Here is a 27,483-nt window from a genome sequence, read left to right as displayed (position 1 = left end):
CCTCCTGGTAAGCAGCCAGATGTGTATTCTATAAAGTTAGTCAGTCTTACGCGTGTATGTAGTCTCTCAGCCTCCTCCTGGTATGCAGCCAGTTGTTGTTTCCACTGTTTGACATTGGCTGTGGACTCCAGCAGAGCTGCTGTCAGCTTGGCATTGTTGCCCTTCAGGGCTGCCAGCTCGGCCTCCCAGTGCTTGTTTATACTGGACGAACTGGAGACAGACAGACAGCCAACCATAAACTTCAGAAGTGTTTAGGTGACCATGAGTGGAGACCAAGATCCAGACTGATTTAGAACAGAACAAGACAGCTTTTTTTGTCTTAAGACCACAAGATTAACACTCCATCTCTGATAAATTATTATTATATTATATTATTATTATATTATAAAACGTCATAATTGCCTTTGTGAAGAATAGAAATGCTATCATTTGACTTTTGGGTAGAATACTAAACCATTCCAGCAGCAATGTACAAATTATACACGTTCAACTTCCTGTCCATCAGCATTACCAATCTCAGAGGGCAGAGGTGACATAAGAGGAACCACGTATAGTGAATATGGAGAGCTGGGATGGACCAAATGCATTTCCATTCATTTAGTGATTCATAATTAAATCAGAGCCACACAGTGTTTGAATGTAATGCTTTACTGCTGTCCAGGGGCTCTGGGACCACATGAATAAGAGATGGATAAATAGACACATCCAAGGCCTGGCCGGGCGAACTGCACGCACGCACGGTACTGCTGCTGTGCCAATTTCACTTTAAACCATCACTCTAAAGAGAGGTCCCAGTGGACAGTTAAACCCCCCCCCCCCATTACCAGGCTGAACAGGGGAGCACTGTGGAGTACTGCGTCTGTTCAGCATGTAACAGTGGAAGATGAGGGAATTGGAAGACAGTTTTTGTATTTAAATTGGTGTTAGCTTAACATTTCCACAGAACTGAATGTGTTCATTTCTTCAGCCTTCGTCCACTGTCCGGCCATGCATTGCCCAATAAGGTGCCCTCTCTTTGGGCTTGGCACCCTACTCCTGCCCTCGGTTTTAGAGCCTGGTTCTTACCTGTGAGAGAAGGGCAGTTGGTTCTGAGACGGCTCGGCACGGGGCTCGGGGAGGTACTGCGGCGTTTCGGGGGTGGTGCCCCTCTCGTCATCAGTGCCGTTGATGCTCTCCGGGGTCAAAGGCGACTGCAGGTCGCCGGTGGCCGACTCCTGGGATGACGTAAACCAGAAGGTTAAAGGAACAAAAATACCCATAAACTGTTGTATGTTCTCATGTGCTGGGTAAAGAAAAGACTGGTGTAATGTGGAGAGAACACCTGCAAAAATGATTTATACTCCACAGAAAGTGATGTTACATTTAGGTTTTTTCTCAAGTGAGTAGGACTACAGTGGGGCAAAAAAAGTATTTAGTCAGCCACCAATTGTGCAAGTTCTCCCACTTAAAAAGATCAGAGGCCTATAATTTTCATCATAGGTTCACTTCAACTATGACAGACAAAATGAGAAAGAAAATCCAGAAAATCACATTGTAGGATTTTTAATGAATTTATTTGCAAATTATGGTGGAAAATAAGTCAATAAAAGTTTCTCAATACTTTTGTCATTTCCAACAAAGGGTATATAACAGAGGTCAAACGTTTTCTGTAAGTCTTCACAAGGTCTCTCAGCCTCCTCCTGGTATGCAGCCAGATGTGTATTCTATAAATTTTGTCTGGGTGGCTGACTAAATACTTTTTTTGCCCCACTGTATGTGTTTTTAAGTGAGCCTGAAACATCACTTTATGGGAGCATAAATATCTGACATTGGGAGATTGGAGCGTTCATCTGAGACAGATATTAATCTGGGTGTTAATCTGATATTAGGATGGGAGAGAGAGAGGGGTTGTTAATCCACAGCGGAGGGCAGGGTTCTCCCCAAAGAGTGGAACAGTGCCATTCAACACCTTGTTCAATTCTGGTTTAAATATATACTGTACATCCATTTTTCTAAGATACTGCTGTGACAACATTCTGGGGAGACCCCTGGGCTGGAGTGTGTTAAACTGGGGTTGGGTGGAAGTTGGAGGTGTCAACGCTGGACTGGGGTAGGAGGCGACGCAGGAGGGTTATCTGAGACTGGGGTAGGAGGCGACGCAGGAGGGTTATCTGAGACTGGGGTAGGAGGCGACGCAGGAGGGTTATCTGAGACTGGGGTAGGAGGCGACGCAGGAGGGTTATCTGAGACTGGGGTAGGAGGCGACGCAGGAGGGTTATCTGAGACTGGGGTAGGAGGAGGAGGGTTATCTGAGACTGGGGTAGGAGGCGACGCAGGAGGGTTGTCTGAGACTGGGGTAGGAGGCGACGCAGGAGGGTTGTCTGAGACTGGGGGGGCGACGCAGGAGGGTTATCTGAGACGACCCAGGAGGGTTATCTGAGACGCAGGAGGGTTATCTGAGACTGGGGTAGGAGGCGACGCAGGAGGGTTATCTGAGACTGGGGTAGGAGGCGACGCAGGAGGGTTATCTGAGACTGGGGTAGGAGGCGACCCAGGAGGGTTATCTGAGACTGGGGTAGGGTTATCTGAGACTGGGGTAGGAGCGACGCAGGAGGGTTATCTGAGACTGGGGACGCAGGAGGGTTATCTGAGACTGGGGTAGGAGGCGACGCAGGAGGGTTATCTGAGACTGGGGTAGGAGGTTATCTGAGACCCAGGAGGGTTATCTGAGACTGGGGTAGACGCAGGAGGGTTATCTGAGACTGGGGTAGGAGGCGACGCAGGAGGGTTATCTGAGACTGGGGTAGGAGGCGACCAGGAGGGTTATCTGAGACTGGGGTAGGAGGCGACGCAGGAGGGTTATCTGAGACTGGGGTAGGAGGCGACGCAGGAGGGTTATCTGAGACTGGGGTAGGAGGCGACGCAGGAGGGTTATCTGAGACTGGGGTAGGAGGCGACGCAGGAGGGTTATCTGAGACTGGGGTACGCAGGAGGGTTATCTGAGGGGTTATCTGATCTGAGACTGGGGTAGGAGGCGACGCAGGAGGGTTATCTGAGACTGGGGTAGGAGGCGACGCAGGAGGGTTATCTCTGAGACTGGGGTAGGAGGAGGAGGGTTATCTGAGACTGGGGTAGGAGGCAGGAGGGTTATCTGAGACTGGGGTAGGAGGCGACGCAGGAGGATCTGAGCTGGGGTAGGACGCAGGAGGGTTATCTGAGACTGGGGTAGGAGGCGACGCAGGAGGGTTATCTGAGACTGGGGTACGCAGGAGGGTTATCTGAGACTGGGGTAGGGAGGTAGGAGGGTTATCTGAGACGCAGGAGGGTTATCTGAGACTGGGGAGGGTTATCTGAGACTGGGGTAGGAGGCGACGCAGGAGGGTTATCTGAGACTGGGGTAGGAGGCGACAGGAGGGTTATCTCTGAGAGGAGGGTTATCTGAGACTGGGGTAGGAGGCGACGCAGGAGGGTTATCTGAGACAGGAGGGACGCAGGATCTGAGACTGGGGTAGGAGGCGACAGGAGGGTTATCTGAGACTTTCTGAGAATTTTACGCAGGAGGGTTATCTGAGACTGGGTTATCTCAGATGACAAGGGATTTCTGAGACTGGGGTAGGAGGCGACGAGGAGGGTTATCTGAGACTGGGGTAGGAGGCGACGCAGGAGGGTTATCTTTATCTGAGACCTTCAGGAGGGTTATCTGAGACTTAGGAGGTACTTTGGGAAGGGTGAGACTTTGGGAGGGTTATCTGAGACTGGGGTAGGACGACGCAGGAGGGTTATCTGAGACTGGGGTAGGAGGCGACGCAGGAGGGTTAAGTACTTTGGGAAGTACTGGGAGCACATTCTTTTTAACTGCAGCGACCTGGGAAAGAGTTGCAGGGGAGAAGAGATGGGTTGAATGAGCCAATTAAAAGCTGGGGGTGGTTGGGTGGCCAGGTTGGGAGTTTAGCCAGGAAATTGGAGTGAACACACTACTCTTGCTATGGGAGTAGTGACCACGGACACTCCCATTAGGAATCAGTTTAACGTCTCATCCATGGGACTTGACCCTTTTGCAGGGTCGTGTTTCCAATCACTTCCTATGATACTTATATCATATAAGGTCCATTCACTCCCATTGTTTTCCGGTAAAAAATAATATATATATATATATATATATATGTAAGGGAAGGGTTATCCTGGCCCAAAGACACCATGAGGATGGGGTTAGGATTAAGGGTTTTGTGGTTGGGGTTACCTGAGAAGGGGTGCTGGTGAGTTCCATCTTCTCCTGGGATTTCTCCTTGGCTAACCGAGCTGCCTCTTTAAACTCAGCAAACTTCTCTGCAAACTGTGAAAGAACCACAAAGACACAACTGACCAAACTGACTAAACCAGTCCGTGTGTTTGTGGTGTGTGTGTCTGTACGCACACGCGTGTTTGTGAGCGCAAGCTTGCGTATGTGTCTCCCTGTCCAAGTCTGTGATCCCCCACATGCTTCAGAATGTCCACCATAGAGAGAAATAGTAATGGCGTCTTTTTGTAGGCACCAACTCCGCCAAGGTTCGTTGGACAAAGCCTATGGTGAAATGAATGGCGTTTCCGTAGGATTTTTCCTACGCAGAAAATAAGGTCTGTGCTACAGGGCGATTAGTCATTTAGGCAGGTTACCTTTGTTTGCTTGGATACAGGGACACTAGAGCTCGCCAGCGTCTCGTCCTAAAACCAGGAAATGAGTTACCCCTGGTTCGTTCAGCCTTTCCTATGGGGAAAATTTAATGAGGAAAGAGTAGGGTTTTTAGGATAAACGCCCCCCAAAACGTTCTGAGGTCAACACAGGCTTAGGAGATCTTATACGTTTTGTTCTGTGAGATAATCTTCATCAGCGAAACTTTTTGTGAACTTTGAAGCATTTATATAATGAAAAAATAAGCACATGAAGGCGTCATAATTCATAAAGGTCATGGTTAACTGACTGATATCTCACAGAACAAAACATAGAAGATCTCCTAAGCCTGTGTTAACCTCAGAACTTTAATCAAACTTTAATCGCCCTGTAGCACTAACTTATGTCATCATGAAGTGCTTTGATCCCACCTGGACAAGAGGAATACCTATGTGAGAATACGGTTCATCAGCTACAGTTCAGCTTTCAACACCTTAGTCCCTTCAAAGCTCATCGCTGAACTCCTCTCTCTGCAACTGGATCCTGGACTTCCTGACACGCAGACCGCAGGCGGTGAGCATAGGCAACAACAACCTCCCCCATGGTGACTTTCAACATGGGGGCCCCCAGGGGTGTGTGCTCAGCCCCCTCCTGTATTCCCTGTACACCCATGACTGTGTGGCCATGCATGACTCAAACACCATCATTAAGTTTGCCGACGAGACAACAGTGCCTCGGAACAATAGGCTCCGAGACAGCTTCTACCACCAGGCCATCAGAATGCAAAACAGCTAACCCTATCGGTCTCTCAGTCTGCACAGACCTTAGTGACTATTACACACAAGCACACACACACACACACACTCTAGTATATGAGTGGTAAGTTGAGCCATTTTTAACATTCAGCATCACTCCGTCAAGGGAAATATAGTAAGGATGTGACGGTTTCAAATGTTTAGGATATGACTGCGTCGGTCCCAAACCGATCCTAATGTAGCATGCGTCGGTCAGAAAAACGTTACAAATCGCAGATTCAATAAGATGTTTTTGCTCATATTACTTTCTCTCTACCATCCCAAAAAATACCTCACCTTTTGTGACATCTTCAGTGTCAAACTGCGCAATGTGCCCAGCTTCGCAAGATGTAGTCGGCCTGTTCCTGATCTTTCACATCTGCGCGGCTCCTTCAGCATTCAAATGCTAAAATGTCTTGCGCAATATTAGGCTTCATTAGATGAGTGACAACCCATGTCATTTTCTAGGTTATTGTTATCTATGCACTGTTGAAAATGGTATTTTACCGGTGTAAAAAGTGAGCTAACGGAGACACAACTCTCATCTGGCTATACATGCTGAACGGGGCTTACAATAGATTTTTTTTAGATTGTTCAGGTGTACCATCAGTAATAGTTTTGCTTTAAACTATCAGTGCATATGGTCATTTTTAGATATACACGTTAAATTTGATGATTTCATAATGAGGAATCACTTTTGTGAGGCACACTGCATGTAGTGATGTGCAGTTCGCAAACGATATGTTCTTTTTGAACGACTATTTTTACTGACTCGAGAGTCATGATTCGTTTTTCTAAGTGACTTGTTCATTTGACCTGCTGGCTGCAATGAGTCCTATAGCACGGGTATTCTCAAACTGGGGTACGCTCAATGCCGTCGGGGTACGCCAAATAAAAATGCGCTTTACTTTTTAAATTTTTGTAATAAAAAATTCCATTTATATTTTCCAACGGGGCTATACATTTGGGGTAGTTTTTTTCTCTCTCGCCTGAGTAGCCTCGTTTCACTGCCAAAAATAAAATGAAACCATCTGGTGTTCAGCGAAACAACAAAGCAATGTCAAATACAGGGAGCCTAGACAAATAATTAACATCCAAATCACATTATGTAACGGTTTTCTTCCTGGGAAGGAGAGGCGGACCAAAACGCAGCGTGGTTGAAGTTCATGGTTCTTTAATAAGAGACACTTAACATGAACAAACTACAAAACAATAAACGTGGCAAAACTGAAACAGGCCTATCTGGTGCAGCAAACACAAAGACAGGAAACAACCACCCACAAAACACAACACAAAACAGGCTACCAAAATATGGTTCCAATCAGAGACAATGACTAACACCTGCCTCTGATTGAGAACCATATCAGGCCAAACATAGAAATAGACAAACCAGACACACAACATTGAATGCCCACACAGCTCACGTCCTGACCAACACTAAAACAAGGAAAACACAAAAGAACTATGGTCAGAACGTGACACATTAACCGTTACTCTCTCGCAGGAATTCCACTAACGGTCCGTACGTAGCCAAACGTAGCTGCTGCTCATTCCGTTTGCTCGAAAATGGATAAATGTTTTTTTTTTAAGTAAGGCCCACATCCATAGAGACACATACCAGCTCTACTGGAAGTACTGCTACTACCAGCAGTACTACACCTGCACCTGTCAACGACAAGTTGTTCTGCTTCCACGTGCACATCCAATGCTAACATCAGTAATTCTACATTTGTTGTTAGCCCAGCTAGCATGGACACTGACAGTTGTGAGTCTGATGTAGCCGAAGAGCTACTGCCACCTTACCCGGGTAAGCACCGAACAACAGACAGGGATGTTGGACCATCAAAGAGGTGCACATATGATGAGAACTACATTGATTTGGGGTTCATTTATACTGGGAGTAGTGCCTTTCCTTAGCCACAGTGTGTTATATGTGCAAAAGTAGCATCTCACAACTCGATGAAACCTTTACTCTTGAGCAGACATTTAGAAGAAAGAAAAAAAATGTCAATTTGGAAAATAAGCCACAGGAGTTTTCTGAGCGAGAATAAAGATGAATTTCGAGTAGTAAGACATGTATAAAAGCAACAGATACCATTAATAAGAAGGGGCTAGAAACGTCTTATATGGTGAGCTACCGAGTGGCTAGGACAGGCAAGCCCCATACTATTGTGGAGGACTTCATTCTTCCTGCTGCTGCGCATATGGCTGGGACAATGCTGGGGGAAAAGGCCCAAAAAACTATACAGACAATGCCTTCATCAAACAACACTGTTCCACGATGCATCAGTGACATGGCAGGAGATGTTTTGAAACCATTTCCGCTTGGCATACAAACCAATGAATTATATGCGTTACTGCTGGATGAGTCAACAGATGTGGCTGGCCTGGCACAGCTCCTGGTATAAGTCCGTTATGTTTATGGGGGTAAATTAAGGAAGACATCCTCTTCTGCAAACCACTGGAAACCAGGACAACATGAGAGGATAAGTACTGGACAGCTTTGTGTCATCAAATGGACTTTAGTGGTCAAGATGTGTTGGTATCCTTACTGATGGTGCAAAAGCCATGACAGGGAGACATAGTGGAGTGATAACGCAAGCAGTTGCTCCCGACGCCACTGCAGCATCCACCGAGAGGCTCTTAGCTACACTGCAGCATCCACCGAGAGGCTCTTAGCTACACTGCAGCATCCACCGAGAGGCTCTTAGCTACACTGCAGCATCCACCGAGAGGCTCTTGCTGCCAAAGGGATGCCTGGCAGCTTGAAAGACGTTTTAGGCACTACAGTGAAAATCCTTAACTTTGTTAAAAGTTTTTACGCTCCTGCTACTCTCTGTTCATCATATATGCATAGTCACTTTAACCATATCTACATGTGCATACTACCTCAATCAGCCTGACTAACCGGTGTCTCTCGCTACTTTTATAGCCTCGCTACTGCATATAGCCTCTTTACTGTTTATTTCTTTACTTACCCATTGTTCACCTAACACCTTTTTTTGTACTATTGGTTAGAGCCTGTAAGTCAGCATTTCACTGTAAGGTCTACTACACCTGTTGTATTCAGCGCACGTGATAAATAAACTTTGATTGGATTTAAAGCAAGGCCCCTGAACTCGTGTATTTTCTGCAATATGCAATGACATGGGCAGCGACCTTTACAACATACAGAAGTGCTCCCAGAATCTACCTGCCTAGAAGGAAGATTGCGGACTGAACGCAGGTAAGTGGACCACCTCAAGATAAACACGTAATATTCAAATATCAGTAAGTTAGACTAAACATGAGCACTACACAAGCTGGTGGGTAATAACCTTCAAACTAAAAACACCACAAAACAAATCATAAGGCAAGAGAAATGTATCGAAAAATATTACACAAACAAGCAACACCCAAACATGACGGAGAGTAAGACAGGGGAACTATTTCAAAACGAAAACGTGACCCTTCTACACACACAGACATTTTAATCTTTTCACTACCCGGAATGGTAAAGGTCGAAACCGATCTGTTAAAAATCAATAAATGACAAACGGGGCATACTTGAACTAGTCGGTAAGGATATAAAAGAGTTGAAGGCCTCGAGATGAGTGACGAAAAAGCTGCAACATTGGAGAAAGACACAAACAAGCTAAAAGGGACAGTCAATAAGATTGAAACCGAAGTTAATGACCTTAAAAAGGAGAACATCATTCTGAGAGAAGCCTTACTTGACATACAGACTAGATCCATGAGAGAGAATCTGGTACTTTACAGGTATCCAGGAGAAAGTAGGAGAAGTTCCTGAATCTGTAGTGAGAGAGTTCCTCCTTACAGCGCTACAGATCCCAAGCGAAGCTATCGACAAAATCCAACTTGAACGTGTACAAGCTTCGGACAGAGAGTGCAGAGGTATAAACGCCCAATCGTTGCCAAACTTTCTTTAAAGACAGAAATAATGGTTAAAAGCCTGGGTAAAAGACTTGTTGGCACGAAAATAGGCATGTATGACCAGTTCCCGAAGGAAATTGCAGAACGGCACAAAGTTCTGCATCCAATCTTCACGGAGAATCGATTGAAAGGGAAGCGCGTAGCTCTCGTAGTCGATGAACTGTATATTGATAACCAGTTGTTCAGAGACACAAACTCAGAGGCTATTCTTAAAAATTAAAGTTCTCAGAGGAAGCAAATAACGACACAATTCTAGCCCTGTTATGGATAACAATACAAAAAATACATATAGCTTTTCAATCTATCTTCAAATAACTAATTGGAACACAAAAGCACTAATTCAGCATGGTGGAGATAATAACATCAGACAGAAGGCACAGTATGTGGGTATGTGTGGATGTATTGAGATGGATGGTGTGGTGTGTGTTTTTGGTGTTTGGGAAAGTGTGGCATTGAGTGAGTGAGAAAGGAAATAGTTGCATATCCCAGAACCAATGCATTTCTGTGAGCAGAGGTTGTCAGAGCTTTCAATTTTGTGCAGATGAGGGATGTACATTTAATAAACAAATTATAAATCTTATTTATATATTGTCCTTATACATCTAATTGATTTATTGTCCTATCATGGGGAACTACATTTTTTAAAATCAATTATGCATCCAATGTATTTCTTTATGGTCCTATATTGATGGAACGTTCCACAACCCTTTACCCTAGACTCCCACCTGAACGACCCAGATACTAAGAAGTCCCTATCTGTTTTATGGGCCTGCTGTAAGCAGTCTGTATGCAGCCAAAATGTGGTCAGAGACCTTCTAGAGCAGCACTGCCCCCTCAAGTTTATGAGCCTGCATGGCAGGGTTGGTCCTGCAAAGCCAAAGCCCCCTAAAGGGAGAGCATAATATACAAGGTAATTCTCAAAGCTGCTAATGAGAACCTTGACGACCTTGTACCTAGCCGATGGGGATTCCGGTGGGGTGCCCCCACCAAGGCAGTGGCAGTGCTGGCAACACTAGCTGCAGTAACCCATGGGGAGGGGGGGGGGTCACACTGACAGTCAGCGAGGGGGGATATTATTGTGGTCATGGTGGCACAAAATCAAAGGTCTGACTGCATGGAGATGCTTGGGAATATGGTCACTATGGGAGACCGTGTGTGGGTGTTTCAGGGTAAGGGGTAAGGGGGTATATCGGACCTCCATCAGGATGCGACAATGATTAATCAAATCTCCCCATTTCTGCCCATTTGTCTGCTCAGTTTTGCAGGCCTTTTCATACAGCTGCAACTATATATGCATTCGTAAATCAAGACCTTTCTTGAGTTGGGCTCTGGGATGGCGCAACTGTTGAGAATCTGAGTCTATGGTTGTTGTGGCGGAAAGGGGTTGAGTGTGTATCCCACAACTGTTACGAGGGAGTATAAGATGTTAGAGACAATATACGATGAATCACAATAATTGCATGCCATAATGTAATTTTGGTAATGGTGAGATTGGTGAGACGTAAAAAATCCTTTGCATAATCTGCCTACATGACTACAAATATTAATGGCTTATTATGGAAAATAAGAAATAGGATTTAAAAAATATATATTTTTAATGGCTATACATAATACAAATCGAGGTGAGGGCGATGGAAATGCATTTGACGGTTGGTCTGCTTCTGTTCTGTAGGTGGCACTGTGTGCTCTTTTTGAAGAGTGGGTCCCGGTCTCTCTGGAGCCAAGGGATCCAGGGGTGGTCCACCGGGCATTGGGATGACAACCGAACTCAGGGTGAGGAGTGGTTTTAGCGGGTGGAATAGTGAGGACCAATTGGAGGTTTACTTAGTAGCAATGCAGATATCATGGTACAGCTGAATACAGTGGGGAGAACAAGTATTTGATAACCTGCCAAATCGGCAGTGTTTCCTACTTACAAAGCATGTCGAGGTCTGTAATTTTTATCATAGGTACACTTCAACTGTGAGAGAAGGAATCTAAAACAAAAATCCAGAAAATCACATTCTATGATTTTTAAGTAATTAATTTGCATTTTATTGCATGACATAAGTATTTGATACATTAGAAAAGCAGAACTTAATATTTGGTACAGAAACCTTTGTTTGCAATTACAGAGATCATATGTTTCCTGTAGTTCTTGACCAGGTTTGCACACACTGCAGCAGGGATTTTGGCCCACTCCTCCATACAGACCTTCTCCAGATCCTTCAGGATTTGTGGCTGTCGCTGGGCAATACGGACTTTCAGCTCCCTCCAAAGATTGTCTATTGGGTTCAGGTCTGGAGACTGGCTAGGCCACTCCAGGACCTTGAGATGCTTCTTACAGAGCCACTCCTTAGTTGCCCTGGCTTTGTGTTTTGGGTCGTTGTCATACTGGAAGACCCAGCCATGACCCATTTTCAATGCTCTTACTGAGGGAAGGAGGTTGTTGGCCAAGATCTCGCCATACATGACCCCATCCATCCCCCCTCAATACGGTGCAGTCGTCCTGTCCCCTTTGCAGAAAAGCATCCCCAAAGAATGATGTTTCCACCTCCATGCTTCACGGTTGGGATGGTGTTCTTGGGGGTTGTACTCGACCATCTTCCTCCAAACACAGGGAGTGGAGTTTAGACCAAAAAGCTATATTTTTGTCTCATCAGACCACATGACCTTCTCCCATTCCTCCTCTGGATCATCCAGATGGTCCAGATGGTCATTGGCAAACTTCAGACGGGCCTGGACATGCGCTGGCTTGAGCAGGGGGACCTTGCGTGCGCTGCAGGATTTTAATCTGTGATGGCGTAGTGTGTTACTAATGGTTTTCTTTGAGACTGTGGTCCCGCGCTCCCTTCAGGTCACTGACCAGGTCCTGCCGTGTAGTTCTGGGCTGATCCCTCACCTTCCTCATGATCATTGATGCCCCACGAGGTGAGATCTTACATGGAGCCCCAGACCGAGGGTGATTGAGCGTCATCTTGAACTTCTTCCATCACCAAGCTGCTTGCCTATTGTCCTATAGCCCATCCCAGCCTTGTGCAGGTCTACAATTGTATCCCTGATGTCCTTACACAGCTCTCTGGTCTTGGCCATTGTGGGGAGGTTGGAGTCTGTTTGATTGAGCGTGTGGACAGGTGTCTTGTATACAGGTAATGAGTTCAAACAGGTGCAGTTAATACAGGTAATGAGTGGAGAACAGGAGGGCTTCTTAAAGAAAAGTCAACAGGTCTGTGAGAGCCCGAATTCTTACTGGTTGGTAGGTGATCAAATACTTATGTCATGCAATAAAATGCTAATTAATTACTTAAAAATCATAGAATGTGATTTTCTGGATTTTTGTTTTCGATTCCGTCTCTCACAGTTGAAGTGTACGTCCGTACGTCCGTCCGTCCGTCCGTATGTATATATGTATGTATGTCCCAAAAATATATGGGGGATTGGAAATGATGCAGACAGTTACATTGCATGTTGACATATCAATCAATCTATCTGCAATATTAAAGCTGATCCACCCTCTGTGTCCTCCTCCCAAAAAACCTTGGCGTGATCCTGGACAACACACACACACAGGTTCATGCTCTACAACACACACCCTGCCTCACACAGGAACACAATCCAGGCACTTGTCATCTCCCGTCTGGATTACTGCAAGCTGGGGCAAATTATTGACCCATTTTTAAATTGAGCTCTCTCCACTGGCTTCCAGTTGAGCATTAAAGTTGTCTTTACTGACGATGCCCTTTTTCACTTGTCTGCCTCCCCCCTTGCATGAGGACGAGTTTCTCACGACGCCAGGACAGCGGAGTCAATCACCACTGGCCTGTCTGGGTGATGTAATCCTTCTCACCACCCCCCCCTTAATGATTTTCACTTGTCTGACCCCAATTTGTTGCTCTGGATAATGATGACTTAAATGTAAATGTAATGCAGACAGTTCATTGATTCACATCACTGGCTCTGTCTGTTACCAAGTGGCAAATTATTGACCCATTTTTTTCAGCTTAAAGTTGTCTGACTTGTCTGACCACTTGCATGATGACGAGTTTCTCACATCACTGGCCTGTCTGGGTGATGTTTTTCACTTGTCTGACCCCTTGCATGATGACGAGTTTCTCACACCACTGGCCTGTCTGGGTGATGTTTTTCACTTGTCTGACCCCTTGATGATGACGAGTTTCTCACATCACTGGCCTGTCTGGGTGATGTTTTTCACTTGTCTGACCACTTGCATGAGGACGAGTTTCTCACACGACTGGCCTGTCTGGGTGATGCTTTTTCTCGCCTGAATGATCTGAATCTAAGTATACAGGGCCTCTCTGCAACTATATTCAATGTGCGGGACAAAATTGAGGCTATGATTAAGAAGTTGGAGCTCTTCTCAGTCTGCAGTAACAAGGACAACACACAGATCTCTCCATCACTGTATAGCGAAGCACCTGAGTGAGTTGAGTGCACAATTACGCAGGTACTTTCCCGAAACAGATGACACAAACTGGATTTGTTATCCCTCTCATGCCCTGCCTCCAGTCCACTTACCGATATCTGAACAAGAGAGCCTCATCGAAATTGCAACAAGCAGCTCTGTGAAAATAGCCACTGCCAGATTTCTGGATTGGGCTGCGCTCCGAGTATCCTGCCTTGGCAAATCTCGCTGTTAAGACACTGATGCCCTTTGCAACCACATACCTATGTGAGAGTGGATTCTTGGCCCTCACTAACGTGAAAACTAAATACAGGCACAGACTGTGGGTGGAAAATGATTTTAGACTGAGACTCTCTCTAATACAACCCAACATTGCAGAGTTATGTCATCCTTTCAAGCACACCCTTCTCATCAACCTCTGGTGAGCTATTCACAATTTCCGATGAACAAGTAAGGTTTTATATGTAAGATGGTTAAATAAAATAGCAAAATGACTTATTATTATAATATTATTATTTGTGCCCTGGACCTATAAGAGCGCTTTGTCACTTCCCACCAGCCAGGTTGTGACAAAAACGCACACTTATTAAAACATAAGAATGAGTGTATCGTACAGTGTGTGTGTGTCAAATCAAAGTTTATTTGTCACGCACGCCGAATACAACCTTACAGTGAAATGCTTACTTACAGGCTCTAACCAATAGTGCAAAAAATGTATTAGGTGAACAGTAGGTCAGTAAAGATATAAAATAACAGTAAAAAGACAGGCTATATACAGTAGCGAGGCTATAAAAGTAGCGAGGCTACATACAGACACCGGTCAGGCTGATTGAGGTAGTATGTACACATAGATATGGTTAAAAAGTGTGTGGCATGTTTACAATGATGGCAAAAAAACTAAATTTGAGAGTGCGCCGACCCTGGTGCTAGAGGGGGTACGCAGCTGGAGGTTGAATGTTTAAAGGGGTACGGGACCCTGGTGCTAGAGGGGGTACGCAGCTGGAGGTTGGATGTTTGAAGGGGTACGGGACCCTGGTGCTAGAGGGGGTACGCAGCTGGAGGTTGAATGTTTGAAGGGGTACGGGACCCTGGTGCTAGAGGGGGTACGCAGCTGGAGGTTGAATGTTTGAAGGGGTACGGGGGACCCTGGTGCTAGAGGGGGTACGCAGCTGGAGGTTGAATGTTTGAGCTGGAGGTTGAATGTTTGAAGGGGTACGGCTGGTGCTAGAGGGGGTACGCAGCTGGAGGCTGGAGGTTGAATGTTTGAAGGGGTACGGGGACCCTGGTGCTAGAGGGGCGCAGCTGGAGGTTGAATGTTTGAAGGGGTACGGGACCCTGGTGCTAGAGACCCTGGGGTACGCAGCTGGAGGTTGAATGTTTGAAGGGTACGGGACCCTGGTGCTAGAGGGGTACGCACGGGGGACCCTGGTGCTAGAGGGGGTACGCAGCTGGAGGTTGAATGTTTGGTGAAGCTGGAGGTTGAATGTTTGAAGGGGTACGGGGGACCCTGGTGCTAGAGGGGGTACGCAGGTTGAATGTTTGAAGGGGTACGGGACTATAACAAGGTTGGGAACCACCTCTGTAACAGGATTGATACTCTTCTCCGGCTCAGCGGCTCCAGAGAGGTGCTCCAGCCACCAACAGGCTGTCCTATATGACACGTTAACACAGCTTTGTAGAACCAAAACATACACAGCCTCTGCTAAACACACTCGAAAACTAATCGTTTGGGGTGCTGCAGTTCGCAAAACAATATTGTACTTAACACCCTCACGTCATTCACAATCTAGTCCTGGCCACAACTAGACCTCGTTTAAAATGTATCAAGACATAATTGTATTTGTATGCCTAGCAATCAAGAAATGTACATTGTTTAAAGCACACTTTGACAAATCTTAGTCTCAAATGACCACTCCAATAAACCCCATATGGTGAACAAGAGGCTTGTAGAATCATGACACTTTCAAGTTCTCAGTTAATCCTTCGCCGGTAGAGGGTCCTGCATGCTCTGGGCATTGCCGACACAAAATAGTGAAATTAGTTGAAAGATTTGTTCTTTTGTCTGAGCGAGTCGAAAAGATTTGAGTCAGTAAAAAGAGACGGACGTCCCATCACTAACTGCATGGCCAAAGTGGGAGGAAGAAAGAAGCTCACTGAAAACATCCAGTCGAAACCATTCGATTTTGAGATGGGAGGTGAAATACAAAAACTGTCATAGCTCATTTGTAAAAAATAATTTTGATACATTACTAGCTCAAACACATAATCTGCAAAAAATGACAAGTTAATTTACAAAAAAACATGGGCTACATTGTATGCCAACCCCCCTTAATCTGATATGGGTGGCATGGTAGATGCCTCGTCTCCCCTTTGGCTCAGATCAGGTATCCTAAATTGTATAAAGCATAGACATACATAAGTTACGGTGTGGGGTATCAAGCACATGAAGTGAGACGGTGGATGGTGGATGGAAGAGCGCGCTTGTTGGAAATGGAAAAGCGTTGTGGTAGCTTTTGATAAAGAAGAACATCAAGACGAAGCAGCTGCTTTATAAGTGGGATGCACTGTTGAGCGATACATCCTAAGGGGTTGGTGCTGATTGTACGAAGATTGTGAAAGCCGATTAAAGGCAGGAACAAGATGTACATCAGGAGAAGTGCAGTATTATCATAAGGAGAGGTATACTTGGAATACGGAGGAGGGATGGAGGGATGGAGGGAAAAGGAGAGGCAGAGGAGGTCTGAGAGAGAGAGAGGGAGGAAGAGGGTGGTAATTGTTTGTGTTTCTGCTGGTCTGAGGTAGAAGACGCTCTAGGTTAAACAAACGCGGGCAAGAAATGGGAATTGTGTTGCTCTCAAGAAGAGGGCACCATTGAAAGAAGTGATTACTGGGATAGTGGTAAATGTAAAAGTTGACCAAATGAAGGGGAAGATTCCCGGTGGTGAGACATTCCCGGTGGTGAGACACAGACAGGGTGGAACAGAAGAGTTGTCTGCTATTTTGAGTTTTGATTCTTTGCCCGATGTTAGGATATATAAGTTATCCTGGACGAGCTTTTGTGCCGAATATATTATGTTGTTACAGGTGTCAAGCTTATGGGCATGTGGCAGCAATGTCTATGAGGGAGGTTCCTAGGTGTGAGAAGTGTGCAGAAGGTCATGAGACAAATTAATGTGTAGCATTGGGGAAAGTAGTGGTATGTGTTAATTGTAGGGGTGCCCATGGGGCTGGGGATGAGAAATGTCTGGGGCGAGATAGGCAGGTAGTGAAGAAGTTGTCATATGCTGAGGCAGGGAAGAAAGGAGAGAACGATGGGTCAAGGGGGAGGGATCCTGAGAGGAGTGGTGTGAGTAGTAGATATGTACCAGTACAGAGGGATAGGCCATCAAGTGGAAGAAAGGAGAGAACGATGGGTCAAGGGGGAGGGATCCTGAGAGGAGTGGTGTGAGTAGTAGATATGTACCAGTACAGAGGGATAGGCCAGCAAGTGGAAGAAAGGAGAGAACGATGGGTCAAGGGGGAGGGATCCTGAGAGGAGTGGTGTGAGTAGTAGATATGTACCTGTACAGAGGGATAGGCCAGCAAGTGGAAGAAAGCTTGGAGACACCCACTTATTCAAGGGGTCACATTGTACAATAATAGGGGAGGAATCCTAGTAATGCATTTGAGAGTTGTGTGTGAGTAGTAGATATGTACCTGTACAGATGGGATAGGCCAGCACAGTCCATCATTACTTTGAAATATCAAAGCAGAACATTTCAGTGCCAGTCAAAATGATGAAACTGGCTCTCATGAGGACCGCCACAGGAAAGGAAGGACCTGAGTTACCTCTGCTGCAGAGGATACGTTCATTAGAGTTACCAGCCTCAGAAATTGCAGCCCAAATAAATGCGTCACAGAGTTCAAGTAAAAGACACATCTCAACATCAACTGTTCAGAGGAGACTGCATGAATCAGGCAGCGATTTATTTAGAATTCAAGGCACACAACCAGCATGGTTACCACAGCATTCTGCAGCAATTAGCCATCCCATCTGGTTTGCGCTTAGTGGGACTATCATTTGTTTTTCAACAGGACAATGATCCAACACACCTCCAGGCTGTGTAAGGGCTATTTGACCAAGAAGGAGAGTGATGGAGCGCTGCATCAGATGACCTGGTCTCCACAAATACCCGACCTCAACCCAATTGAGATGGTTTGGGATGACTTGGACCGCAGGTTGAAGGAAAAGCAGCCAACATATGCTCAGCATATGTGGGACCTCCTTCAAGACTGTTGGAAAAGCATTCCAGGTGAAGCTGTTTGAGAGAATTCCAAGAGTGTGCAAAGGTGTCATCAAGGCAAAAGTTGGCTACTTTGAAGAATCTCAAATATAAAATATATTATGATTAATTTAACACTTTTTTGGTTACTACATGATATACTACATGACATGATATGTGTTCTTTCACAGTTTCGATGTCGTCACTATTATTCTACAATGTAGAAAATAGTGAAAATAAAGAAAAACCCTTGAATGAGTAGCTGTGTCCAAACTTTTGACTGGTACTGTATGTTTCAGTAAGATAGTTTTTTTTAGCATTTATAGCAATGGTTATCAACTGAACTGCAGGGATGGAAAGTAAGTCTCAGAAAATGGAGGTTGTGGTGGCAGCTGCAGAGAGGTATTTGGGTGTGCAAGACTTGACATCAGAAGAGTTACAGGGTGTGTTAAGTGGTGGTGTCCCATTTTTGACCTGAGGTAGGACTAAATATATTTAAATAGTGGAGTAGGGTTCCAAATATCTCTAACGGTCGCCCCAGCGTGAGTTGTTTTATGCATGCTTATGCAATGCACTCACTGTTCCAAAATGTGATTATTACATAACAGGAAACCTAACACGCGCTGCCTGCTAATTATCTATAGGCCGTTTCAACTTGTCAGTTTCAAATAATTTATTTAACAAGTTGTATTTTCTAACAGATTGAATTGAGGTGTGTTCCTAGTCATTAATTTATTTCTCTCTACTTTGCACCCCATTATTTCTCTCTACTTTGCACATTCTTCCACTGCAAATCAACCATTCCAGTGTTTTACTTGCTATATTGTATTTACTTCGCCACCATGGCCTTTTTTTGCCTTTACCTCCCTTATCTCACCTCACTTGCTCACATTGTATATACTTATTTTTCTACTGTATTATCGACTGTATGTTTGTTTTACTCCATGTGTAACTCTGTGTTGTTGTATGTGTCGAACTGCTTTGCTTTATCTTGGCCAGGTCGCAATTGTAAATGAGAAATTGTTCTCAACTTGCCTACCTGGTTAAATAAAGGTGAAATAAAAAATAAATTAAAATTCACACAGAAGTAGCCCATTTCTGCGTTTTGGACAATTTATGTTTGAGGCTTTACTGAGCCGAATAAACTTCTCTCTTCCAAGAGAGCCCACCGTACTTCATTCATGTTTGTGCAGATCAAGCATGCATATATTTGCGAGGTCTTGCAAGAATTGGAACATTTTCTTGCTGCTGTTCGCTTTGCCTTCCTTGTTGTTTTTCTAATACATAATAACTTTGGACATGTGTGCGTTCCTATCAAAGTAAGTTCCTTATTTTCTGTATATGGTGTTGTCATATCTACTGTAGGTACATACAGTATGTACAGTGGGGCAAACATTTATTTGCAGATTTCCACCATAATTGCATAATCTTACATAACTATGTAACGACTGTTTGTGTAAAATGTTTCTGTGGAAACAGTGTGGCCAGATCAAATGCTGATTGTTGTGTCATACCAAAACTGGACATTCTAAAGAAGTGTTCTAATCACACGGGTTTGATCGTACGCTACAGGGACCACTGTAGAATGATCACACCGGCGTGTTGGTATGTGTGAAAAGGTTACACAGTTTAAACACCTAAAACACACATAGCTTTTTTCAACACTTCTAACATGGGCCAGGCCCTGCTGTTACCTCGTATCTTAGCAATAAGGCCTTGCGTTATGCCCGAGAAGAAAACACTTCAATTTGCTCAACTTGCCATTAGCTCAACCATTGGCTGAACTTACCCCAAGTGAAACAGTTTGACTAGATTAGCCCACACAGCTAGAAGGATGCACTTTTAGGACCTCCTATTGAAGCTTATGGAATGCCAACTGAAAATAATCTTAAAATGATTATCTACTTTGGTTTAGATACAAGCATAGATATAGAAAAGGTTTTGGACCGAACTTGCTTACCACTTTTCTCAAGAGGTTTCTTCCTTCATAGACTCCATGAACTGACCTCTTCCTAAATACTTGGTCAAATGATTCATTTTGTGTATAATTTCCTAGAAACAAGGGTGGCTCAACTTACCCCACTATCCCCTATATTGTAATTACAGTACTTGACATAGTGAATGTGCTATCTATTCTGTATATCATATTGTGTACATATCGGGCTATTACTTTGCATAATACCTCTTCTATTACTTATTTTTTTATTTGAATGGACTATTATCGATATAGATTATTGCTTATTGTAATGCAATTCTGAGGGAGCTGGCACACAAGCATTTTACTGCACCTTTTATACCTGCTGTAAACTGTGCACATGACAAATAAAATGTGTGCTAGCTGTGTGTGTGTGTGTGTGTGTGTGTGTGTGTGTGTGTGTGTGTGTGTGTGTGTGTGTGTGTGTGTGTGTGTGTGTGTGTGTGTGTGTGTGTGTGTGTGTACCTTGAGCAGGTTGTTCTCTGAGGAGAAGCCTAGACCGTAGACGGTGTTGGCTCGGCTGTCGGCCCACTGGCCAAACTTCTGGGAGGTCTTGGTGAAGGTCATGTTGGGGGTGATGGTGCTGTTGATGATTGCCTGGGAAAGGAAGAAGAGTTCTATGAGTCACAAAAGCAATGCTGATCATTTTATGTAGAAGCCCATTTGTCTAAGATGAGTGGGCTTGTATTCTGGATGGTTGCCTACAGCAACAGTAACGACTGAATATGAATTAGCTATCTGTGTCTGGCCGTGTGTGTGTGTGTGTGGTGTGTCATCAACATTGACTGGGGAGAGGGGTGAGGGAGAGGGGGAGAGGGGTGAGGGAGAGGGTGGGAGGTGTGGGGTCAAGTTTACCGTTGAAGATGCTTCCCTCCACTCTGTCTCACGCCTACAGATTTTAGATCGCTTCTTAGCTAGCTGTAAAAAGCTTTAGTGTTATTAGCCTTAGCCTATTTAGCTAGCTCGAATCAGCTCATCTGCCACTGCCACGATGGATATCAGAAATGAGGAGGGGACACCTGGCTACATTGTCAGTGGTTTTTAAAACTTGTGACAGCATTGTGAAGTTGACAGCGAATGCACGTGTTCTTACGACACAGCAGTAAGACTCGAGGCTAAAGGACTTCTGAAGGCGGTGACAGAACCCTGGCTTGAAGTTTACAGACCACCATGATGACTCCTCAGTCTTCTCCATCCTCCAAACAAATGACTCCAGGCAAAAGCAACCGATCTTTACACTGGAGTCAAAGTGGTCCGCAGTGCATTGGAGAGCATCTAGAACCTGAGGTATGACAGCGAGTTCCAAGCCATTTGGGCACAGTGGCCAAGTGGCACTGACGCTCCTCCAGCTCCAAGCAAACGACGACGTTATGCACGTACAAATCTCCAGCAATGTGTGTCGGACAGTACAGTAGGCCGGCAGGACAGAGGAGAAGAGACTGAGTGTAAAAGACTGGTCTTCAGCACGTCGCGAATGATTCAGCGAAAGCAACAGCCAACTGGTGGAGGCCTTGTGTGCCCTTGACCCAGAGAGCCATGACTTTCTAGATGTGGGGGGAAAAAAGTGAAACCACTGCTGGATCGAAGCAAAACTGATTTGGTGGAAGCTGAGTTTAGTATCGCTTGCCAGTTTTTGCAGACTGAAATCGCACACTCCTGCGAGAATTCACTTTTCAACTTTGACAAATGTGTTCAGTCGGCACAGAAGAAACATGCTTCACCCAAGGAAAGCTCAACTAATCCAAATGGCATTTGAGGGTGGATCTTACAAAAAAATGCCGGGGAGACGGGAATGATCAAGGAGGCTGCAACTCTTCTGAAAAAGGTAAAAAAATAAAATAAATCTAGACTGAACAAAAACATAAAAACGCAACATGCAACGAATTAAAAGATTTTACTGAGTTACAGTTCATATAAGAAAATCAGTCAATTTAAATAAATTCATTAGGCCCTAATCTATGGATTTCCCATGACTGGGAATACAGATATGCATCTGTTGGTAACAGATATCTTTAAAAAAAGGTAGAGGCGTGGATCATTGAAGGTGAGCACTTGCCCACTGAAGTCGGTGACGAAGTGCAATCGGGTCACGACGAGCTTCCCTGAGACGGTTTCTGACAGTTTGTGCAGAAATTATTCGGTAGTACAACCCCACAGGTTCATCAGCTGTCCGGGTGGCTGGTCTCAGTTGATCCCGCAGATGAAGAAGCCGGATGTGGATGGATCATCTTGGCAAAGGAGAAATGCTCACTAACAGGGCCGTAAACACATTTGTGCACAACATGTGAGAGAAATCAGCTTTCTATGCATATGGAACATTTTGCGGATCTTTTATTTCAGCTCACAAAACATGAGACCAACACTTTACATGTGTAGCTGGTTGGGTATTATAGAGATCTAGGTGGTATAGACAGGGTACGGAATGGCAAAATTATTTCCTTAGCCAAATGACACCCCTGGGTATAGCTACATATCGGGTTGGTTCATCATAGAAATAGATACATTCTATGATGGTTTTCTTGTTAACATATTGGTTTCTGTGGTTGTAAATAGAACTGCACATATTGGAAACGTGTTTGAGATAGGCTGGCGTTATTCGAAGCCAACACTGCCACTCAGTGTGTTGATAGGCTGGCGTTATTCGAAGCCAACACTGCCACTCAGTGTGTTGATAGGCTGGCGTTATTCGAAGCCAACACTGCCACTCAGTGTGTTGATAGGCTGGCGTTATTCGAAGCCAACACTGCCACTCAGTGTGTTGATAGGCTGTTGTTATTCAAAGCCAACACTGCCACTCAGTGTGTTGATAGGCTGGCGTTATTCAAAGCCAACACTGCCACTCTGTGTGTTGATAGGCTGGCGTTATTCAAAGCCAACACTGCCACTCAGTGTGTTGATAGGCTGGCGTTATTCGAAGCCAACACTGCCACTCAGTGTGTTGATAGGCTGGCGTTATTCAAAGTCAACACTGCCACTCAGTGTGTTGATAGGCTGGCGTTATTCAAAGCCAACACTGCCACTCAGTGTGTTGATAGGCTGCCACTCAGTGTGTTGATAGGCTGTTATTCAAAGCCAACACTGCCACTCAGTGTGTTGATAGGCTGGCGTTACTGCCACTCAGGCTGGCGTTAAGCCAACACTGCCACTCAGTGTGTTGATAGGCTGCCAACACTGCCACTCAGTGTGTTGTTATTCAAAGCCAACACTGCCACTCAGTGTGTTGATAGGCTGGCGTTATTCAAAGCCAACACTGCCACTCAGTGTGTTGATAGGCTGCCAACACTGCCACTCAGTGTGTTGATAGGCTGGCGTTAAAGCCAACACTGCCACTCAGTGTGTTGATAGGCTGGCGTTATTCAAAGCCAACACTGCCACTCAGTGTGTTGATAGGCTGGCGTTATTCGAAGCCAACACTGCCACTCAGTGTGTTGATAGGCTGGCGTTATTCGAAGCCAACACTGCCACTCAGTGTGTTGATAGGCTGGCGTTATTCAAAGCCAACACTGCCACTCAGTGTGTTGATAGGCTGGCGTTATTCGAAGCCAACACTGCCACTCAGTGTGTTGATAGGCTGGCGTTATTCAAAGCCAACACTGCCACTCAGTGTGTTGATAGGCTGGCGTTATTCAAAGCCAACACTGCCACTCAGTGTGTTGATAGGCTGGCGTTATTCAAAGCCAACACTGCCACTCAGTGTGTTGATAGGCTGGCGTTATTCAAAGCCAACACTGCCACTCAGTGTGTTGATAGGCTGGCGTTATTCAAAGCCAACACTGCCACTCAGTGTGTTGATAGGCTGGCGTTATTCAAAGCCAACACTGCCACTCAGTGTGTTGATAGGCTGGCGTTATTCAAAGCCAACACTGCCACTCAGTGTGTTGATAGGCTGGCGTTATCAAAGCCAACACTGCCACTCAGTGTGTTGATAGCCAACACTGCCACTCAGTGTGTTGATAGGCTGGCGTTATTCAAAGTCAAACTGCTACTCAGTGTGTTGATAGGCTGGCGTTATTCAAAGCCAACACTGCCACTCAGTGTGTTGATAGGCTGGCGTTATAGGCTGGCGAAGCCAACACTGCCACTCAGTGTGTTGATAGGCTGGCGTTATTCAAAGCCAACACTGCCACTCAGTGTGTTGATAGGCTGGCGTTATTCAAAGCCAACACTGCCACTCAGTGTGTTGATAGGCTGGCGTTATTCAAAGCCAACACTGCCACTCAGTGTGTTGATAGGCTGGCGTTATTCAAAGCCAACACTGCCACTCAGTGTGTTGATAGGCTGGCGTTATTCAAAGCCAACACTGCCACTCAGTGTGTTGATAGGCTGGCGTTATTTCAACACTGCCACTCAGTGTGTTGATAAGCGTTATTCAAAGTCAAACTGCCACTCAGTGTGTTGATAGGCTGGCGTTATTCAAAGCCAACACTGCCACTCAGTGTGTTGATAGGCTGGCGTTATTCAAAGCCAACACTGCCACTCAGTGTGTTGATAGGCTGGCGTTATTCAAAGTCAAACTGCTACTCAGTGTGTTGATAGGCTGGCGTTATTCAAAGCCAACACTGCCACTCAGTGTGTTGATAGGCTGGCGTTATTCGAAGCCAACACAGCCACTCAGTGTGTTGATAGGCTGGCGTTATTCAAAGCCAACACTGCCACTCAGTGTGTTGATAGGCTGGCGTTATTCAAAGCCAACACTGCCACTCAGTGTGTTGATAGGCTGGCGTTATTCGAAGCCAAACTGCTACTCAGTGTTTTTGTTGGCGTGCATGAATATGTAGGCTACTACTTTCAGCGTTTAGTTTGCATTATTTTTGGTAGCTGTGTGTACGGCTACATTCACATAGGGGTAATTCGCCTATTACAAAACAGCCTATCCATCTTGTAGCCTATATTCATTACTACCGGCCTCGCTTTAGGGCGCTGTCCACCGTGCTGATACAGCGCAGCAGCCTACAGATTTCGCGCCAACCCGCCACATCAAAAAGCACTCAATGGTCTCAGAGTCTCTGCATGTGAACGTTATGTTTACTGTGGTACAGTGTGATATAAGCAGAATATAATTCCAATGCAAGAAAGCCCATTTCAACTGCCCCTTTAGAACCAGGCCTGGCGCCAGGACAAAGGGACTACTGCATGTACTTTCTACGGAAAGTAGTGTGTGTGTGAAGTTCTGTGTTTGTCTATGCGTGTCACACAGTGGGCTTGTGTTGATGTTAATGATGAGTGTATCCTAGAGCGGCAGGCAGTTAGCCAGCGCCACAGTGCAGCCCACCCTCTCCCTGCTGTTTCAAGCTTAACACAGCACAGTAACGGTAACCCCACAGTTGAGTTCACCCACTCGCTACAGTAGCTGTACACCACCAAGGGTCACATACACAGCAGTGGAGAGAGAAGCAGAGGACTCTGTGTGTGTGTGTGTGTGTGTGTTTGGTGAGCATTACATAACCGTTGCGGTGCTGAAATAGTTCCTCCTCCCCTGCACCCCTCTGAAGACAAAAATAATCGTTGTTATGACGTACAGAACATAACAGGCCACAACGCCCCCACGCCATTACCAACCACGGGCTCTGCTGCTACTGCTGCTGCTACTGTTGGCCATGGAAACACACACACACTGGTGGGAAATGTAGGGGGTGTGTGTTGAGTGAGACTGCAGCTCAATTTCTGGTTCTGTCCGTGTCCATGGGCGAGGGGACGATGAAATATTTGTGAAGGGGAAGAGGGAGTAGAGTACACAAGCACATGTTTCCCGTAAATCAATCCATGATTGATTCTAACTGATCTATAGTTCTACCAGCCCAGAGCCTGAGGTGGCACCAGCCCAGCCAGCCTGGTGCCACCTCTAATTCGCACCCCATAAAATCACCTTTGCTGAGAGGGGAACCACGTGCAACCTCTAATATCTTCCCTTTCCTTTTACAAATCTTTAACACACACACCTTGGAGCCGTCGAGGCTGATGATGCGGTAGACGTTGCGCGTGCTGTCGTAGAAGTAGGAGACTGTGACGGCGTGTTTACTGGTGGGAACCCAGTTCTTCTTGGTGGTGGGGTCGATCTGGAAGACATGGGCCCTCGTACTGAAGATAGGCTGCTCTCTGCAGAGGAGAGGGAGAGAGCAAGTGGGAGAGTCTGCATATACACGGGAATTAAACTCACCACCCTGAGCCATGTGAAACAAAAGTGCTGGGAGTGTGTGAGGGCTGAGGTAGGAGTGTGGAGCGTGTGTGGTAGGTGAGAGACACACACACAGCCTCCAGAGATCTCGACAAACATCCATTATTCACACTCTCCTGCAGCGCACTGCACTGGCCATGACTGGGAGGGGAGAAACACACACACACACACACACACACACACACACACACACTCTTCAGTTCCAGTATGGATGTGCATTCTTTTCAATCCAGATGGACCTCAATTAACATTAGCAAGGAGTTTTAATACCAGCAGGAGATAGACAAACATCACCTAGCCAAAGACAGAAATCATTTACTAGAAATGAATGGATGTTACGTTAATGATAGAGTAGCGGGTCATTAAAGATGATGCATTCCCAGTACAGGGCCATTTAAACTGTTAAAGCTGCCTGATGAAAATGATTCAATGTTAAAGTGCCTCTTTTTTACTTTGATATAATGTACAGGAAAGTAGCATTTACGTTCAACCCATAGAAGCGGACTGGATTGTTGGTCTCCGTGTGGTACTTAGAGGATGAGAGAGAGACGCAGACGACCACCGCACCACCGCAGAACCTGAGACGGCGCTGCATTTTCTGACAAAGTGTCAGAAATATAAAACAATTTGTTTAATTTCCCCAAATTTGAAAGCCTTATTCAAGGTTTCAAAGACCTCTCTGATGAGGATAGGCTACCTGTCCTGTCGGACACAGAGCTGTGGGTTGGCAGCGTACTTCACTACATTGCTGCCTGCCGTAAGATGAGGGACAGTGTCTGACTGACCAACCAACCTGCACATGTCCTCTATGGTTATTGTTATTTTGACCCTTGGTTATTGTTGTTACTGTTGTCCCATTGACAATTTTGATTCTAATTATTTGAATATTGTATATATAAGTAAGCTTTGGCAATCTGTACATTGTTTACGTCATGCCAATAAAGCACATTGAATTGACAGAGACAGAGAAGGGAAACTGCTGAGTGAGAGGGAGAAAGACTGAGTACTGGGTGAATTCTCTTATCTCTATTGTCCCCCTCTATGAGGGAGAGACACGGACAGAGAGAGACGGACAGAGAGAGACGGACAGAGAGAGACGGACAGAGAGAGACGGACAGAGAGAGACGGACAGAGAGAGACGGACAGAGAGAGACGGACAGAGAGAGGGGGACAGAGAAAGGGGGACAGAGAGAGACAGAAAGAGAGAGAGAGGGGGAAAGAGAGAGGGGGACAGAGAGAGGGGGACAGAGAGAGACAGAAAGAGAGAGAGAGGGGGAAAGAGAGAGAGAGAGGGAAAGAGAGAGACAAAGAGGGG

At 45.5% G+C, this 27,483-nt stretch overlaps 1 protein-coding gene across 1 annotated transcript in view; it reads right to left on the bottom strand.

The window, feature by feature from the left end:
* The window catches only part of LOC135544624 (homer protein homolog 1-like), a 67,802-nt gene that overhangs the window by 12,331 nt on the left and 27,988 nt on the right, over positions 1–27,483 (bottom strand). Inside the window, exons 2-6 of the mRNA XM_064972376.1 lie at positions 25,933–26,089; positions 20,459–20,590; positions 4,220–4,312; positions 1,066–1,214; positions 51–210 (exon numbers count right to left, since the gene is read on the bottom strand). Of these exons, the coding sequence (XP_064828448.1) occupies positions 51–210; positions 1,066–1,214; positions 4,220–4,312; positions 20,459–20,590; positions 25,933–26,089 (691 nt within the window). The remainder of the gene's footprint in view (positions 1–50; positions 211–1,065; positions 1,215–4,219; positions 4,313–20,458; positions 20,591–25,932; positions 26,090–27,483) is intronic.

The sequence above is a fragment of the Oncorhynchus masou genome, chromosome 8 (genome assembly GCF_036934945.1).
Source record: "Oncorhynchus masou masou isolate Uvic2021 chromosome 8, UVic_Omas_1.1, whole genome shotgun sequence".
Lineage (NCBI taxonomy): Eukaryota > Metazoa > Chordata > Actinopteri > Salmoniformes > Salmonidae > Oncorhynchus > Oncorhynchus masou.
The sequence above is the reverse complement of the archived record's forward strand: the minus strand, read 5'-3'. Positions and strand labels throughout refer to the sequence as shown.